Raw genomic sequence first — 20,208 nt, 5'->3', positions numbered from 1 at the left:
TAATGAGTTACCACGAGTGCATGGTCACAACAAAGATAGGATCTTTGAGCAAAACACACACCCAACAGCTTGATATTTGGGTATATGGAAGGAATTAGAACACTGAATCAAAAAACACAGCAAATCCCACTGTTTCAGATCCAATAAACTCAATAACCATTGATAAAATGCTAGCATCAAACAACCATACCTTGGGTGCTGCACATGAGCAATTAAAAAAGGTGAGATCTTTGGACCAAAAACATCACGAAAAACTCCAATAACATGTTAATAGAGGGATTGGATCACTGCTGGATGATTTCAGGTCAAAACCATGCCTGAAAGTAGCTTCACACGGCAGCGCATGGAGTCGGCCCTGGCAGCCTTCGACCGATGTGTGGGAAACTGCCTAGAGATGGGATTTCAGTGGTGGGGGGGGGGGGGGGGCAGAACAGCAGTGTCTGCGGGTGACTATGGTATTGTTTTCGCGAAATCTATATTTGATATTCTCGAACTGGCAGTGTCACCCAGAAAATTCCAGTGACTGGTCTTTCGGCTGCCGATGGCTGTTTTCTATGGCTATAGTATTGCTGGAAATTCTTCTATGATGGTAGACATGCATCGGATTTTGGGTTTTAGGCTTCGGTTTTGATGGTGGTAATAACAATTAGGGTTTAGGTTTCAGAATCATGCTCTGATACCATGTTGAATAATTGGGTAAGATGGAAGACCTCAACTCAATGATAGGTCTCTCCCTCTATTTATAATATATGTCAAGCACAATTGGAATGACTATAATACCCTTACTAACTCACACTTATTACTAACAAAACTCTTAACACATAATAATAATGCTAAATGACTAACCATTAAGAGAACATATTGAAGCTGTGTCAGAAAATAAAATCAATTTTCTTTCTGATAGGTACTAATTCTAGGAGTGTCAGCTTCTCCTTGCCCCCTCCCCCAAGTAGAATGCACTTTTTTGTTTAAAAATTAATTTCCCATTATGTGCTTTACCAAACAACAAAAAGTAGAAGGAACATTTGTTTCTACCCCAACGAAACAGAGCCGAAGAAAGAAATTTCTTTCTTCTTCAGGAGATCCATACAAACCTCCAAATTAACACCCTTGCAGCAAAAAGACAAAACGGAGGGGAAATAAACTTCATTACAAATAACATACCACAAGTGGCAAAAATAAAAATAGAAGAATGTGACAGTAGGCATGCTCAAATATTTTATTACATGTCAAAAATGGTGTTATTTCAATACTAGAAGCAAATTTTTTACCCAAAAAAAAAAGATAAAAAATTTAATTTATCAACACACTTGATATTGGGGTCAAATCCCAGAACTATGACAAATTACAAAAAAAAATTCAGGGATGCGATCATTTGGTAGCAGAGGTTAATGTAGTTGGGTTTGGGATGTTGGGGCCAATATCATCAATAGGTGGACGTTGCTTATGGTGATCTGTAACTTCTTGGTAAGCGATAGCTAGTGCCAGTGCCTGCACAGAGGGAAATATTAAAAAGAAAGAAGCAAATAGCTTCCTATTTTTTAGGTTGTGTCATGTTAATCCAATATCAAAAGCGAAAGCTATAAAACAATCGCAGTTAATCATGGTGAAGGGGTTATGTAAACTTGGTTGTAAGTGATTTCTAATGACAGCATAAGATTAGCTTACAAAGCTAACAAACAATATTAATCATATCTAGAACTCACATACTACATGCTCCTAAAATCCATAAATATACAAGTCTTGGTTAATGGGAGCTTACAATATGATCATGGCAAGGAGGAGCATAAATTCCAGTAGTGATAGTGGTCTTCTGTTGAGTACTACTCGAACATGGGTTAGATATTTCAGTAAATCCTGTTGGAACAACAAGCACGGGCAATCCTACAAGATTGCCTACACATACTTTCTCCCAATCAGTTGCGTTGCCAATGAATGCATCAACCATAAAATTATCTTTTATTTCCTTCACTAATTTGCCCCGTGCTCTTTGTGCCTGCAGGTAAATCCAAATCTTAGTACTTGCATGAAAAAGAAAGAAAGAAAGAGAAAACAAAGAACTTCTAATGATAAAATGTGAGATAATTTTTTTTTTACTTAAAAATTTTTCTTTATAAAGAAAAATTTTAGGTAGTAGTCATTATATTGGTTATTTAAAAAAAAAAAAAAACTTACTCCTCTTCGCGCTATAATTTGGCAAGAGGGAAAAGGGATGAAAGGAAAAGGTATGCAAGAAGAATAGGTGAAGGAAGGAAAGTTTCCTTTCCCTTGATTGGTTAAACAAGGGAAATAGAAGGAAAGTGATTATCACTTCTGGAGTGATAAGTCTCTTTCCCTTCGTTTTCTCCCACTTCTGGAGATATTGATTTTGAGAGGGATATTAAAAGGCATTTTCCTTCCACTTTCCTCAATTTCCTAGTGTACCAAAGGGAAAAGAACTTTCTCCTCATCATGGTCTTGGCCTTGTAGCGACTACAATGTGTTAGAAGGCCCTATTCTCTTAAAGGCTTGCGATGTTGGCCTCCTACGTGACTGTGAGCATGACGAGCATCCATGAACATCTTCCTCTTAAATCTCTTGGCTTGGAACCCTTCCTATCTGATGTCCTAGAATAGAAATCATTTCGTAGCACCAAGATTGCCCTAGCTTTCACATCGTTTCATAGCCATAACATACCCATTTTAATCGAACCATATCCTTATCCTGATATTCCTTCTCACAGACTTTCACATATCCTTTGGCAAGTCATCTTTGATCTTTAGGGTTCACTTGAATCCTTCAAAGATGAGAGAACGTGATTAACATCTCTTGCAATTGAGATTGCATAAACTTCAAAAAGTCTATGACTCTCGTCTTTAGTGACTCTCGCTTGATTGAGATTGCTTCAAAACAAAGTTGCCTGCTTCAACTTTCTTCTTGTGTCCCCATTGGCAACAAACTCTCCTCTTTTACGATTGGGACTACTTATGCGATCCCAATAGAGTTGTCCCTCTCGACAATGATTGATTGGACTCTCTTCTTTAGCATCAGAGATGCTTTGGTGATCCCACTAGCATCGGCTCTAACGCTAATCATTAGTACGACTTCATGAGCCTTATGCCATATGGATCACTTTGGAAGGCTCTCATTCCTACTAACTAGAAGGCTCTTGGGAGAATTTTTCATCTTCAGATCAAAAAGGCATCCTTTCTAGTCTTGTAGAGCCTATTTGAGTTCAATCCTCTCAAATTTTACTAGAGATTTGAGACTTTTCAGAAGAGAGACTACTCCAAGGAGAACCTTCGCTGTGACTATCATAATAGTTTTGACTTGAGTGGGGTCAATTATCAGTATAGGGAAGAATTTTTGTTTTGAACCTGTGGATTGATTATTTGAAGATGGTATCCAATTGATTATGGAAGGGTATTTGACCGTTGGTTTTGTTTACTTGGTGTCTAACCGTGCTCTCTCGACTGTTGGTACACCTTTTTTCTGGTTCTTTATTGTGGTTATGGGGGAAGGGGAGGAGACAAACAAACATGCTGTGCAGATTGAGAGGAAAATTTTCAATGCTAACTGCTTAGATAGTTAAGCTTTCAGGTTGCCCGAATTTGCAGGGAAGATTTTTCTCTTATATCTTACTGAAAAAGGAGGAGTTCTCACGGATCTTGAGCTCCTTAGGCGTGATCGTGAAGGGTCAAAGGGAATTAGCAGATTTGAAAAGGTTAGTAAATTATGATGGCGCGGTTTGAAAAGGGGGTTTCTCGGTTAATTTCATTTAGTTTTTTGGGGATCTAGTGTTTTTTTTTTTTTCTTTTTTTTTTTTGATGGATTTCTTGTCTCTACACGTTGTACCTTCTATTATTTCTATTTAGCATACTTTATTTTGTTATAAATATATACATACATATATATATATATATATATATATTTCCTAGCTCCAGTGATATTTTAGGCGATTTATCATGTGTACCTCCATTCCCATTGGGAGGATTAGAGAGGATCTCTATTTTTGTGGGTGATGGTTTGATTAATGAACCACAATGCATGGATGGAATTTTACCAAGTAAAGCAAAGGAGCTTCCACAGACGGTTTTAGAAGTTCAAGATCTGTTGGATAAATTGGATTTAAAGTTGTGCAATCAGAGAGGAAATGAAGTATGCTTTTTTGGGGACAAAAATAGAATTAGAAAGGGTCAAAGGGAGTTCGCAAATTTGAAGTGCTTAGTGGATTATGATGGAAAAGGATTGAGAAGGGGTTTCTTCGGCTAATGTATTTTTTTTTTCTTTGCCTGTTTTGGTTGCATCTTCTCTTTCTCATTCTAATACATCCTTTTTATCAGACAAAAACACACACACACACACACACACACACACAAACACATAATTCCATATTTCCTCAGTGATGTCAAGGCACACACACATTCTAGCTACCCAAGACTTCATTGAATTCTGCAAGGAAACAGTCAAAGCATCTTCGTGGACCCTATAGTTCCATTTTCTTATCATCATGAGGATCCAAGTGTGCACTTACCTAGGCCAGTCAAATATATATTGACTATCTTAGACCACTGCAAATAGTTGTTACCGTGCTGTAATTTACAGCATTATCGAGGGAACAGGACTCTTTGGATTCATTGATTCCAATATGTGGACAGCCACATTTTAATACTAAAAATCACATGCAACTAACAAATATCATGCTGACAGAGACAACTAATTCATACTAATACACAATCATATATAAATCTATATCGAAAGAATATGAAATTTAAGATCTGAACTGTGCAAAAAAAAAAGGGGTGCAACAAACTATCTAACTTGAAACATGCCCTATTGGTCCACATCAGTAGAACAAACCATGCTGAAGAAAGAAACATAAGAGAAAAAGGACTTATGTGCCAGCGCATGGCTTTGGATTGCTGAACAGCCAGGGATGAAATATTCAGGGTTACCAGATCGGCACACTCTAAGTAGGTCTTTGATGTTGGTTAGTTAGGGAAAGCGTGGAGCCCATGGTTTTAAATTGCGGTTGCGTGTAGTGTACCGTAACGGTAACGAGTGTAACAAGAAGCGGGAGTAGCGGATGTTACATAATGGGAAGCGGGTATAACGACCGTGAATTTTTTTGAAGCACGCACAACCTTTTGCATATTAGCGTACTTGTATGTTTTATGCTTTTAGCCTTTCTAAGAAGGAGTTTTAGTGTATTTTAGATCTTTAGTTTGAGTAACTAAGATATGTAGTAAGGGCAACAAGTTTACATTTGTTTTAAACCACCATTGGTAGAAAAATTACGTGTGTGTATTTATACTTCTCATTGTTCTTATCTGTGATAAATTCTTATGTGTGCTAAATTAATTAATAGAACAAAATACATTATACACTCCATTAATCTATTAGACACATAAGAGATACGAATAATACTGAAATCAGAATGAATGATTTCTACATTTCTTGAATTAATTTTGTACAATCACAACTCTCTATAAATAATGCAAACCATTTATCAACAAGGAAAGAATTGCCTAAAATAGGAGCATGAAATCTGCCCAAGTATTAGGCTAGAAATCCCTATACAATCTCTAGTATCATTGACCCATTATTCTTGGGATTTCTAATAATCCTCGGGATTTCTACACTCCCCCTCAAGTTGGATCATAAATGTTGACCATATCCAACTTGTATGTGAAATCATCAAAACTTTTTGTCGAGGTAGTCCTTTGGTGAAGATGTCGGCTGTTTGTTCTTTGGTAGGAACATAAGTCATGCAAATGGTTCCTTCTTCAACCTTTTCCTTGATAAAGTGTCTATCCACTTCTACATGTTTGGTCCTGTCATGCTAGACTGGATTGAGAGAGATGTTAATGGCTGCTTTGTTATCACAATAGAGTTTGATAGGGAACTTTACCGTGACATGCAACTCCTCCCAGAGTTTCCGTAACCATAGTCCTTCATATATTTCTTGCGCCACTGCTTTAAACTCTGCTTCAGCACTACTGCTGGCCACAATGTTCTGTTTTTTGCTTCTCCAAGTCACCAATTTTCCCCATACAAAAGTGCAGTACCAGGAAATGGACCTTCTATCTTCTGCTGATCCTGCCCAATCAGCATCAATGAAGACTTCTATTTCTTTGCTTTCACATTTTTTGAAGAATAGTCCTTTGCCTGGAGATCCCTTGGGATATCTAAGAATCTCGTACACTGCTTCTAGGCGACTTTCCCTTAGTGAATGCATGTCTTGACTCACCACACTTATTGAAAATGCGATGTCAAGTCTAGTGTGTGATAAGTAAATTAGTTTTCCAACTAATCTCTGATACCTTTCTCATTCAACAGGTTTTCCGATGTCTTCTCCTTTTTCCTGCTTCAATGGGGTATCACTTGGTTTGCACCCAAGCATGTTGGTTTTAGTTAGGAGGTCTAGGACATACTTCCTCTGAGAAACACTGATTCCCTTCTTTGATCTAGCAACTTCCATCCCCAAAAAATACCGCATTTGTCCCAAATCTTTTACCTCAAACTCAGTGGCCAAGACTTTCTTCAACCTGTCCATCTCTGCTATGTTGTCTCCAGTTAGGATGATGTCATCGAAATATACAATCAAAATTGTATTCTTCCCATCTTCAAACTGTCGGAAGAACATAGTATGGTCTGATTGTCCTTGCCGATATCCTTGGCTCCTAATCACCTTTGTAAATCTATCGAACCAGGCTATTGGAGACTGTTTGCATCCATACAGGGACTTTTTGAGTTTGCATACTCTATTTTCTTCACCCCTTTTACAAAAGCCTGGTGGTATCGTCATGAAGACTTATTTTTCTAATTCACCATTCAGAAAAGCATTCTTGATGTCAAGTTGCTGGAGTGGCCAATCCAGGTTGGCTGCCAAGGCTAGGAGAACTCGGACGGTATTTAGTTTTGCCACGGGTGCAAAAGTCTCTATGTAGTCAATGCCATAGGTTTGGTATCGTCATGAAGACTTCTTTTTCTAATTCACCATTCAGAAAAGCATTCTTGATGTCAAGTTGCTGGAGTGGCCAATCCAGGTTGGCTGCCAAGGCTAGGAGAACTCGGACGGTATTCAATTTTGCCACAGGTGCAAAAGTCTCTATGTAGTCAATGCCATAGGTTTGAGAAAACCCTTTTGCAACAAGGCGGGCTTTGTACCATTCCACTGTTCCATCAGCTTTGTATTTCACAGTAAACACCTATTTGCAGCCCACTGGTTTCTTCCCTATCAGTAGATTCATCACATCCCACATTCCATTTTTTTCCAAGGCCCGCATTTCCTCCATAATTGCCTCTCTCCATTCAGGGATCTCAAGGGCAGCCTGAATATTCTTTGGAATTCTTATCCTGTCAAGATTAGAGGTAAAAGCATGACACCTGTAGACAAAGTATTATAAGACATGAATTTGGAAATGGGATGGAGAGTACATGACCGAGTTTGTTTTCTGAGAGCAATGGGTAAATTAAGATCAGCCTGTGCAGGTTTATCAAAGGAGGACTCAAGATTACTTGAAGACATTACCTGATCAGGAGTGGATGAAGACTCATGTTTGCTTGGATCTATCACCGGTTCTGACTCTTTTGGTGCCTTGGGTATGAGATTCTTTGTGTCCTTTAATTTTGGTTTTCTTGAGTAGACAAGTATCTCCTTGTTATATTGTTTTCCTGCATCTCCCCCTGAATTCAAGTTTTCTTTTATATTAGGTAGATTAGAAGCACTTTTCAAGACAGGCTCAGTGTTTGGGACAGGTTCAGTGTTTGGGACATGCTTAGATTCAGTAATAAAGGTATTGAAGTCCAAAACTTGGACTCCTTTACTACTCAAAGTCTCCCCCTGAAGCAAGGGCTTTTGGAAGTAAGGAGTAGTTTCAAAGAAAGTAACATCAAGACAAACAAATACCTTTTTTGTTGCAGGATCATAACATTTGTACCCTTTTTGGGTAGGAGAATAGCCAAGAAAGACACACTTAAGTGCGCATGGATCCAGTTTATGTCGATGATGTATATGGACAAAAGCAGTACAACCAAACACTTTGAGAGAGAGATTTGAGCTAAGACGAGAGTTTGGAAAAAATGCCTAGAATTTTTTAAGAGGTGAGGCAAAAAAGAGAACTCAACTAGGCATTCTATTAATGAGATATGTAGCTGTGAGAATGGCATCATCCCAAAACATTTTTGGCATACTGGTAGTAAACAGCAATGCACGAGCTACTTCAAGGATATGTCTGTTTTTTTGTTCGAAAACCCCATTTTGTTGGGGGGCTTTCGACACAGGAACTTTGATGAATTATTCCATGTTCTTGGAGATAATTTTCCATAATACGATTAAAATATTCTGTGCCATTATCTGTACGCATAATTTGAATTTTTGTGTGAAATTGTGTTTGAATCATGGAATGAAAATTGATAAACACATAACGCACTTCAGTTTTGTCTTTCAACAAGTATACCCAAAAAATACATGTGTGGTCATCAATAAAAGTAACAAAACATTTTGTGTGGGTACGATTGAGAGTGCTAGACCCATACATCACTGTGAATCATAGTAAACGGTGAGGTTGGTTTGCATTTGGACTTTGGGAAAGAAGTACGTTGGTGTTTTACAATTTCACAAATCTCACATTGAAAATCAAATGATGTTGTATTCGAACAAATGGAAGGAAATAACTGTCTCAAATACTAGAAATTGGAATGACAGATTCTAAAATGCCATAACAAAATATCACTATCCTTAGGAACAGACGCAGAATCATAGATAGCAATTTGAAGTTGTTCACTCACATTAGCCTCCTTAAAGTAGTAGAGTCCCTCCCACTCCTTAGCACTGCCAATCGTCTTCCACAATGACAGGTCTTGAAAAACACAATGAGAGGGAAGAAATTTAGAAGAACAATTGGAATTCTTAGTTAACTGGCTTATGGATAGTAAGTTGTAGGATAAATTAGAAACATGAAGAACGGACTCCAATGTGATGGAGTCATAGAGTCGGATATTCCCTTTGCCTGCGACAGATGAGTGATCCGTCTGCAATTTTGAACTTTCAAATTTCTAGCACAGGGTGAATATGATGAGAAAAGATGATAGGCATCGGTCATGTGGTTAGAGACAACAAAATCAATAATCCAAGGAGTTTTGGATCTAGAGGTTATACTCAAGGCTTGCAAAAAAATTACCTCTTTAGGCTAAAGAACCCGAAAAAATATTTGTGGAAGACTGATCTAAAGTCTGAAAGGTAGAGAACATCTTGTAGAGTTGTTCCAACTGCTCGGAGTCAAATGCACCACTTGAATTTGAACTATTACTGCTTTTCTCCCCTTGAGGTCTCTCGGCTTGATTATGAACTGTGGCTTGGTAGCCCCGATTTTTGTTGCCTTGCTGTGGCTTCCAATCAGCTGGTTTCCCGTGTATCTCCCAACACGTTTCCTTAGTGTGGCCAGTTTTTCGACAGTGTTCACACCAAGGGCATCCCTTCTATTGTCTTGAACTAGATCCTGGAAAAGTCCCTCGAGACACCAAGGCAGACATTTCTAGTCCAGTATGGTCAGTAGAGATTGTCTCCATCAGCATCACCTTATGCCTACTTTCTTCTTGTCTCACTTCTGAGAAAACTTCGCATGTTGATGGTAAGGGACAACGACCTAGAATTCTTTCACGGACATCATCAAAGGCCCAATTTAAACCAGCAAGAAACTCAAACACCCATTCATTTTTTAGGCATTTTTTATATCAGACACTATGTCCCGAGCATTCCCACTCTTCTTCGAAGCTCAGATCGAGTTCCTACCAAAGAGCAGTCATCTCCATATAGTAATCCGTAACATCCCTTTCTCCCTGCTTCATCTGCCATAGTCGCGTCTTAAGCTCGAAGATTTGGGAGGAGTTCTCGGTGTCGGAGTAGATCTCACGGACGGCATCCCAGACTTCCTTCGCCGACGGCAGGAAGAAATAAGTCCTCCCAATCGACGACTTCATGGAGTTCACCAACCACGCTATGACCATGGAGTTCTCCGATTTCCATTTCTGAAGGGTGGCAACTTCGGTTGGGACAAGTCTCTGTGTCTCGCCAGTAAGAAATCCCAACTTTCCCTTGCCATCGATCACAAGTTCGATCGATTGTGCCCATTCTCGGAAATTCTTGCCATTCATCTTCTCCATCATGAGCTGGAAGGACAAGTTGTCGAGTCCTGTTGAGCCCATGGTAGAGATAGCTTCGTTCTTACCATCGTGAGATTCAGAGGTCATCGAACCTCTGCTTTGGCTGGCGGTTTCCGCCGTTGATAGCTAGGTTTAATCTCCTAGCTTTGATACCATGAAATCAGAATAAATGATTTATGTATTTCTTGAATTAATTCTATACAATCACAACTCTCTATAAATAATACAAACCATATACATCAACAAGGAAAGAATTGTCTAAAATAGGAGCATGAAATCTGCCCAAGTATTAGGCTAGAAATCCCTATACAGTCTCTAGTATCATTGACCCATTATTCTCTAAATTTCTAATAATCCTCGGGATTTCTACAAATACGAATATAAAATAGCTAGAAAAGAAAGAAGGTTGAAATTGAAAAATATAGAATATAAATATCACATTACCAATATTATCAAAATAAAATTATTTTCCTAACAAGTTAGTACTTTCAAATTGTTAATTAATGCATCTATTGTGAGTATTTAAAGAAATAGTAAATTTTGTATCATTGTCATCCTCATTATAATCTTTCCCCACTCTCGCCACATGGTATATTGAGAATGATTTATAAAAGAGAGGGAAAAAGTGAGAAGAAAAAGTAAAAAATAAAATAAATTTTTTAGTGTAACAATCCCGTAGCGGTTACGTAACGGCCGTAGCGGCCTTTACGTAACGGTCGCGGTCCGTAGCGGCCACTATGGCTGTGATTTTTCTTCCCACCAATTTTGTGGTGTGTAACGGTATCGGTAACCTAAAAAACCGTTACGTAACGGCGTTACGTAATAGTTGTAGCCGTTATTTAAAACCATGGTGGAGCCATCACCAATCAGACGAACATGTTCTCAATGATGATCAAGGTCTTAAAATTCGATTTGACTCAAATTTCAAAGCTCCAAAAGTATGGAAATTTCGATTTTGATGTCAATTTTGATTTTGATTTGAAAAAATAACAGAAATTAGTAGTAAAGCATGGAATTCTTTGTGAAACTTTAGAAATGGTTAACAAACATAATAATATAGGTTTTAAGACTAATATATTACAAATGAAATACATCTATGCTTTGTATGAGGTGGAAAAATTGTATAATAGTATGTATATCAAACATATTTGTAAGATAATATACATTAAACATATTCAGTTAACACAAATGAAATTCATAAATTATTTTAATATTATTTATTATACAAATAATGATAATTTAGACATGAATGGTTAAAAAAAATGTGGCTATAAATTTATTTTTTCATATAATTTCAAAAGCACTTGTAATAATCTTTTGTTTCGATAAAATAAATAAAACTAAATTAAAAGAGAAATTTCACTTCACTCATAAATCTCTCATTTGATTTCCGGCGAAATTTCATTGTATAGTTAAAAAATTTTGACAAGTTTTGCTAAAATTTCGAGATTTCGATAAATTTCGGATGATTTGTTGAGATTTCGACGGAAATTATGCAAGATGGAAATCGACTGCCATTTCGATTTCGAGGGTGACGGAAATCGGAAATTTTGACAATTTCGTGGAAATTTAAGACCATGGTGATGATTTTGACAATGGTTTTGCCTAAGTTAAAGGGTCATGATGTTGTTTTGGGTTTGGGTATGAGGAATCTTGTTCATGATGATGACAATTTTAGGGTTTTAGAATCATTCCTTGAGTACCATGTCAGATAAAGCGAGAAGAAGTGAAAGATTTGTTGTAACAAGAGAACCAAACATAACAACAGGTCTCCTTTTCTATTTATAGTATATCTCATGCGAATCACAACAACCATCATATCCTTACCAACATGCGCTCACCAACATATGGTAATAATATAAGGTTATTGTAACAGCCTACTCCAGTAAGAAGTTCACAAAGAACAAAGCTTTGAATACAAACAATCCACTAAGAACAGACCTTTGAATACAATTTTTAATCATTTACAAAAGCACACTCAAACCTGATACCAAGCAAGGAAAACCTTTACACCCAATAGTTCAACCACACATCCTTGAAGAAGACCTCTTGTAATAACCTAACATGCACACAACAAAAAGTGTCTCTTCTCGACTACACACAATTTACTCAAAAGCATATATTTATATACTCATTTAACCTTGTGCTAGATGATGTTTGAATCCTGTGTGTAAGTTACACGCTTTCTCAAGATAGGCAAAACCATAGTGTAGAAAAAAAAAAACAAAAAACTAAATATTCATAGGGACTCTGTCTGTCATGGACCAGATGTCCAGTCCCTTCAAGACAGAATCGGCCCTTTAAAACAGGACCAGTCGTCCCATCCTTGCCCATAAGTCTAGTCTGGAAGTCCAATCCTGGCCTGACCTTTCTTTAAGCACATTCCACAAATAAAATAAGATTAAATGAATTGCAGACCCTTGGTAAAATTAGCAAAGAACTATGTATCAAACAGTCCACATTGGACTGAATAGTAGCAGATGGGTAGATGACAAACCTGTAAAATTAGCAAAGAACTATGTATCAAACAGTCCACATTGGACTGAATAGTAGCAGATGGGTAGATGACAAACCTGCATATAATCTACTGCAGGAATCACGCGTGCACGACGCAGTTCAAGAGGCCACTGATCTTGGGCTTCATAAACATCATCCTGCCCAGCTCGTTGCCACTCATCAAAGTGAGCCAACATATCAACATCCATTGTGATGTTAAGGATACCTTGAGCAGAATGAACACTGTAATTAAGTTCAAAAGGTATCACATTAACACCCTTTGACTTAAGAACACGAACAACCTGGCATTTCCATTTCAACAAAGTCAATTCTGAGATCCAAATTAACTCTAAAATTAGTCTTCATGTATTGCATGACCTGGCTAAGGTCAGACTCGCAGTCATCATATGAAGTACAGAATATGAAAGCTTGGGTTTGGCAATACCAAACCAATAGGCTTACATACCTCCATCTCGGCATCAATGAGATATCCAACAGTAAGTTTTGTGATGTCCACCGCAAATGGGTCATCAAAGGGAATGTTTCTTGAGGAAACATCACCTGGATCTTTCCCTGAAATGACATCCAGAATAACAGCGCAATCTGCAGCAGTTCTACAGAAAGGGCCAAGCTTATCCTATCAAAGAGATCAGATTTTGACACCACATTATCTTCCACAATATAAATACACCAAGAGAGAGAGAGAGAGAGCGACAGATAGAGAGGACGTTGGGTTATCACCAAGCTTTCAGATATGCTCATTACACCAGTCCGACCTACAGCTCCAAAAGTTGGGCGCAATGCTGTTACACCACAACGAGAGGCAGGATAGGTCATGGAACCAGCTGTTTCTGAACCAATTGCAAATGGAACCATGCCTGTGATGGAAAAATAAATTCAAAGCCAAAGCAAGTTATGTTTCAGGTAGCCGTTATATCCGAGACAGCATATATGTGGAATTGTTTCATACTTGTGCTAAAAGATGCTCTGCCAGAGGTGTCATTACTGTTATCATCATCTAAGTTCTAACAAACTAATACAGGTTGCCTAGTCAACAAAAAAACATAGCAAGAGGTTGAAGTCTGCTACAAATGTAAAACTGATTGGAAAGCACCCACCCCACAATGCCCCCCTCCCCAAAAACAAAAAAAAATAAACAAAAAAAAAAAAAAGAAAAAAAAAAAGAACAAAATGGTGAGAGAGAGAGAGAGAGAGAGAGAGAGAGAACAGTTTGTGTGCATTTTGGGCAGCTGAAGAGCATAAAAATACCAGCTGAGGTGCATGCAGCAGGCCCAGCTGATGAGCCTGTTGAATATTCAGCAATATTCCATGGGTTTCTTGTCCTACCACCAAACCAAATGTCGTCGTATGCTAAGGATCCAGAAACAAGCTTTGCAACAAGAACTGCTCCTACAGCCTTTAACCTGTGCTTAGCAATCACAACAGAAACAAGCTAAATGTGATTTTGAACATCTACAGCAGTTTCAGCCTCTACAATTAATGTGTTTTATTACCTTTTGTAAACCCAAGCTTCAATGTCAATAACTTGATTTTTGAATGTTTTTGAACCCCAAGTTGTCTTGTATCCAGGTACTGAAATTATATCCTTCAATCCATAAGGAATTCCATGGAGAGGACCTACAATACAGACATAATTCCAGAATGAATATATCCATTGGCACTCAAAATTGTAATACAATGAACTATATATATGTCAATTCTGCTGACAAATATTTTAATGCAGCCTACTGCCCAAGAACAGTGGAACTTCTACAGTTCTCCACATAATCAAAATGCAGCCCAGTGGATAGGCCGCCTCATAACCAAGTTCAGAATAAAGCTGAATTTGCTCTTGATTGTACCTACCGACGAATTATATTCTTAAAAAAGTTCAATCACTCTGAAAATTTGGGCAATGCTCTTGCAAATTGATTAGAAAAGTACCCAAATACACTCCTCGGGCAAGCAATTCATCAGCTTCTTTTGCTTGCGCGAATGCTAGTTCTTCAGTGTAAGAGATCACTGCTTCAAGAACGTGATTGTACCTGGTCATGTTACCCCTGTGCATTATTAGAACTGGAATATCTGTCTAGAAACCTGGTTCTTCTGCTCCATATTACCTCTTCAATCGCTGCAGGAAAATTCGAGTAAGTTCCTCAGAAGTAATCTGTTTTGACCGAATAAGTTGACCCAGCTCAAGAACCTAAAACACCAAATTTGTGCACAAAATTAGGAACAGAAAGACATGCAACGTTGCGTGAGAATAAGACCAATTCAAATTTGTGGAAGCATACACTCATGAAGGCAATATCCTCTTCACTTTCCGGCCTTCGTATGCCAGATAGAGATGGATAATTGAAACTTTTGTCATTGTGCCTTGCGGGTTCACTGCACCATTCGGGATTGAAAACCAAAGCTGATGGATCATGTAATCCTCCATTTGCGGAAGCAACTAACTTCCGATTGGCTCTGAATATAGGGATATTAAATTCCGCTGCCCCCTTCACAATCTCTGACTTCTATGGGGAAAGAAAGGCAATAACCACAACGATTATTGTTATAAAACTAAAATACCAAATTACATCATGATAAGTTACATAGACACTTAAAATCACCTTAGCATCACTGAAGAAATCAGCGTCGAATACTTTCCATACGTTTTCAAGCAGGGAGGCTTCACTGACATTTTGCATGCATTTAATGTCGTTCATAGGGTCAGATTGCTCTCTGTCCTGATTGGTACAAGGATGAGAATGGATGCCCTTAAAAAAATGTATGCAACACAAATGGATTGAACTGGCTGGAAGACGGATTGTTCCTCGCTTCCCGACCAAAGAACTCATTTGTTTTACATTGAATGAAAATAATTTTCTTTAAAAGCAAGCGAAAATTGAAGGGGACTCGCACCGAAATCCCAATTAACTCCGGCAATACAAAATTGTGAACGCATCGAATTGTATCTAATCCAAGAACCAAACGAAGAGAGAGAGAGAGAGAGAGAGAGAGAGAGAGAGAGAGAGAGAGAGATACCATGTTTCTACAACTCCCAGCCACACTAGGATAGGATGGTAGCGCCGTTGGCGTTGTGATGGAGGGAGCAGACTTGGAGTGAGGAACACAGACAGAAAAGAACAGCAGCGAGAGGAAAGATGCCGATAAACATGTCCACCTACCTGGCTCCGAACGACGACAGGCGTTTAGCAACATGGTGTTCTCCATGTGTATCTCGAAAATAGGGAGTGCGGTTATTATAAGTTCTACATACACAAAGCATGGGACGTTCGTTTGTGGAGTCTTTCCGCTTTTATCTTTATTTTTTAAATAAAATATTAAATAACAATATGAATGCAACAAAATTTCCCATTTTGATGCGTTTTAAATCTCGTCAGAGCGCCCAGCGTTTGAGCCCTCAGGAACCCATCCTGTCATGCAGCATCAACTAGGGATCAGATCCAGGGTGAGTTGTCCACCCTTATGAGTAGCGTTGGTAAGATTATGAGTATTTAATTTTTGTAATATATTGATTGTATTACACATGTATCCATAATGAATCCTTGAACTATTTTTCTGCATCAACATAGATGAGGAGGTCAAGTCGTGGTGTAGCGAAGAACACCATGTTCCGCAAGCATCTGGAGAGGATGCAATAGTAGATCAGGATCAACATTCCTCTAGGCTACACGACACCATTGGGCGATTGGTGCACGACCTAGACACGTGAGATCGGCATTATATGCCGACAATTTGATCTAGTCACCTGCTTCACCTGACCAAATTAAGGTGACTGAGGAGCAATGTTTGGTTCTATACGAGCGCATATTGGTAAGTTTTCCAACCAATTCTTTTACTTTTAATATACTACACTATTTACTGTCTAACATTCTAGATATATATTTCATGTGCAGGATAAGTTTGATATTGACATTCTTATCGACCCTCATGTAAAAAAGGCAGTGAATGTGCACTTATGCGATCGGTTTAAGAGCTATCGCAGTAAAATGCACGAGCATTCTAAGGTGAAGGGAGATGAGGATGAATGACACTCGTACGATACGATCTCCCTCGAAGATTGGGAGCTAGTGTGTCGCCATTTCTGGGACCCTCACTATCAGATAATGTGTAACGACCTGCTTATATATTCATATAGGAAAAGCAAAATAAATAAAATAGTCAACCTGAATCTGTGGGTAGCGAGGACGTCTGTCATACACAGCGAAACCTAGACAGCAGTAGATGTAAATCACAAACACATAACCACAAAATATATAATACCAGAGTCAAATATATCTCAAAATATTTTGTTTATATACAATCTCCCAAAAATACAAAACACCCCTAGGACCTCACACTAAAATCTCCTGATCCTAGTCCAAACTTACCCTCCTAGCAGGGTAGTACAATTGACTCAACGGCGGTCACGCTCCGCCGGTCTTTCTAGGTTTCCTGAAAATCATTTAATGTTCGGGAGTAAGACACTTCTTAGTAAGGGAAAATAAACTAAATACAGTTGTGTGACAATATGAATATTTGATGCAATTATACATGTGCAGTACATTTCATATATCTGTAACATTCATCATAACATACTGAATAATCAAATACTTTCGTATTTTCTAATAAATCATATAGTTCATAAAATGTCTAGTATAACTGATAATACTGAAAACATGCTTAGGATGAATAGCTAGTTAATGTCGTGTATTACCCCCCATGACGGGTTGTGCATCCCAAAGGTGGGACCCGACAATGGCTGGCCGACCACTGCCAAGTCACAAATGTTTGTAAGTACGATGGGCCCGCCACACCCTGGTCCAGACTGTCAGGTGGACGTCTACAACTTTACACTAAAAGTCGCATCGACTGTCCATTTCTCACCCCCTTGTGGGGTGGTTAGCACAAGTCTGAATATAGATATCTCATCTATATAGCTACGATACCGTGCTCCTAAAACTGAAATAAACTAACATCTGGGTTCTGATAACATATAGTACATGATAATATAGCATTTAACATAAATGGATTGATAGTATTTCTATATTTTTTATAAATACGGCCTTGCGCTGAACATTTTGTAAATACGATCTTGCGCCGAACATTTCATAAACACGGCCTTGCGCCGGCTATTAATCACGGCTTTGTGGCAAAAATCTCATACATATCATTCTGAGTAAATAAGTCACCTATTATATATTTCAAAATCATCATATACTGCATTATTTCATAATTCTTAAAAACATGCTTATTCGCAAAATCGTCATAATATAATACATATCATGTAAAAATAATATTCATGTCACACAATGCTGAATAAAATCATACATTTGATTCTAAGATCGCAATTTTTGTATAACAGCAGTATTTTTCCCAAATATGCATTTACTCAATAATATTCAAATGTAATACATGTTTTCCTAAAAATTAATTTACTAATAAATAGTAGTAATTTATGTGAAAAATAATTGTTTTAGTTTATTCCCTTACCTGATACTGAAAAGAAACCCCCCTAAAAATCTACTCGTCTTGCACCCATAGAGTTCTCCAAACAACACCCTAAAACCAATAATTCACAGAACTAAACTTCAGTATTTCTCCGTGAATAACCTTTCCTATAACTACGGGAATCAGAACGTGTTGGGGGCAACTGCAGATCCTCAAGAGTCACCCATGGTGCTCTTGTCTCATCTGAAATCCTTTTGTGCTCACTCAGTACAGCTCGACCCTTGGAAGAAGACTCTACCCTTGGCGGGTCCTAAACCCTCTATCGCTTTGAGGCTGCCCGAGGATTCCTTCGCGGAGGCATTGGCCAGTAAAGAGGAAACCTTACGATTCAAAACAAAATTTTTTTCAGAGGGGCATAATTAACAATAACATGACAAAAAAATATTTACACCTACTTATTAAAAAAGTTCAACATAAATTTAATTTCAAAATTCATTTACTAAACCAAATAAAATCATTAGGGATGGCTTAGTTGAGCGCTTCATTTTAATATATATACATATATATATATATATATATAATATATTAATTCATAAATAATAAGGTAAACATTTAAGTTGTTTAGGGTGAGTTTGATGCCCCTCTTTTGTCTTGTCTTTTTTAAAAGATAATGGTTGGTATAATTTTTGGTATAGTTTTTTTAGTTTCTAAAAATAAACTTTTAGTTTTTTAGAAGTTTCAATGAAAAGCTAAAAGCTAATTTTTTTCACAAACAAAATATTTTTTTCTATTTTTGTGCTTAATTTGCTTCTAATGAACCAAATTTGTAGGACTTTAAATTTTTAAGCTTATATAGAGCCAAAACTTTGATAAGTTGGTACCTAAAAATTGATCATGAGATTTAAGACACACATTATTAATATTTTAAAAAGAAATTGTAACGCCCCGACCCCCTAAGTGGGCTCGGAGTACTGCTAATCAATTCATTTACCTAACAATCCACATTCTAATATCATTTATGCAGCGGAAAACATAACTAAAATTTTTCAACAAATACAACACAAGAGTTTTCTACATCCATCCACATTCTAACATACATCATACATCTACCTGTATTCACATAAATACATATCTCCAAAACATAATCCCCAAATATCAGTATGTTTCACAACCATCCATTACTCAGAAGATTTAAACATAATACATAAAATATTTACATTTCCAAAAACATCAAAATTATACCATTTTCCTCAAAGGTGCTATAAAAGCTCGAGCTCTCTAAGCTCAATCTCGTGGAGGCCCTGAAAAAAAATTAATTCATATTCAGGTGAGACACATCTCAGTGAGGGAAGAAACAATATATTAAAACAGTGTATGACCAACATGAGTTTATAATCAATATAATATTTAACATTTGCAAATCTTTAATATAATTTCTGAAATCATTTTCTGGTCCTATTCAAACATATGTAAGATATTTTACCCATGAGATTACCCAAGGATAAGGGTGATTACCCACCCATACAAGTAGCACCTCTTTGCTCTGATACATTTGGCAACCCAAAGGTCGCAGCTAAAGCATACCAAGGCACTCACCTCACTCAGTAAGCCCTCAAGTGATAAAGTGATCTCGTACTCACACAGTTCATACAAAAGTTTACTGGCGAAGGCTCCCAAGAATGGGGAAATCTACGCGCCCATACAAGTAGTTTCCTTTTGCCCTAACATGTTATGCAGCCTATTGCTACACCTGATACAACTAGGGCACTCGCCTTTCTCAGCAAGCCCTCGGGCGAAGAGTTGGTCTCGCCAAAATGTAACATGTTCTACTAGCATAAATACTGCTAATACCATAATACATTATTTTGTTTGTCATTATTCTGCATCTCTCAACTATTCATGTTCTCATCTTTTACTTTTCATTTCATTTCACTTTACGTGACTCTTTCCCATTTTACATTGTTCACATTTCACATTTCATTTCCATTTCATTCATTTTCCATTTCATTTCATTTCATACTCATTTTTATTTTAATTCATAAATACTCAGAATCTTTTCAGCAGTGGTTGATTAGCTTCAGCATCCTTCAACAGTGGTCGGCATCTTTTCAGTCATGGTTGGTTAGA

The 20,208-nt window shown here is 37.6% G+C and overlaps 1 protein-coding gene across 1 annotated transcript; it reads right to left on the bottom strand.

Annotated features, from left to right (window-relative positions):
• Positions 1-1,195: 1,195 nt before the first annotated feature.
• On the bottom strand, positions 1,196-15,919 carry LOC131143913 (uncharacterized). Its single transcript, XM_058092271.1, has 12 exons — positions 15,673-15,919; positions 15,258-15,374; positions 14,937-15,161; positions 14,763-14,845; positions 14,587-14,687; positions 14,157-14,280; positions 13,912-14,066; positions 13,384-13,520; positions 13,109-13,279; positions 12,720-12,944; positions 1,763-1,996; positions 1,196-1,491 (listed from the first exon to the last, which is right to left on the bottom strand). Exons 1-12 carry the CDS (start codon positions 15,859-15,861, stop codon positions 1,372-1,374), a joined length of 1,881 nt encoding a protein of 626 aa, XP_057948254.1. The 5' UTR covers positions 15,862-15,919; the 3' UTR covers positions 1,196-1,371.
• Positions 15,920-20,208: the final 4,289 nt, after the last annotated feature.

Source organism: Malania oleifera, chromosome 1, assembly GCF_029873635.1.
Source record: "Malania oleifera isolate guangnan ecotype guangnan chromosome 1, ASM2987363v1, whole genome shotgun sequence".
Classification (NCBI taxonomy): Eukaryota; Viridiplantae; Streptophyta; class Magnoliopsida; order Santalales; family Ximeniaceae; genus Malania; species Malania oleifera.
This window is presented reverse-complemented; position numbering and strand designations above follow the sequence as displayed.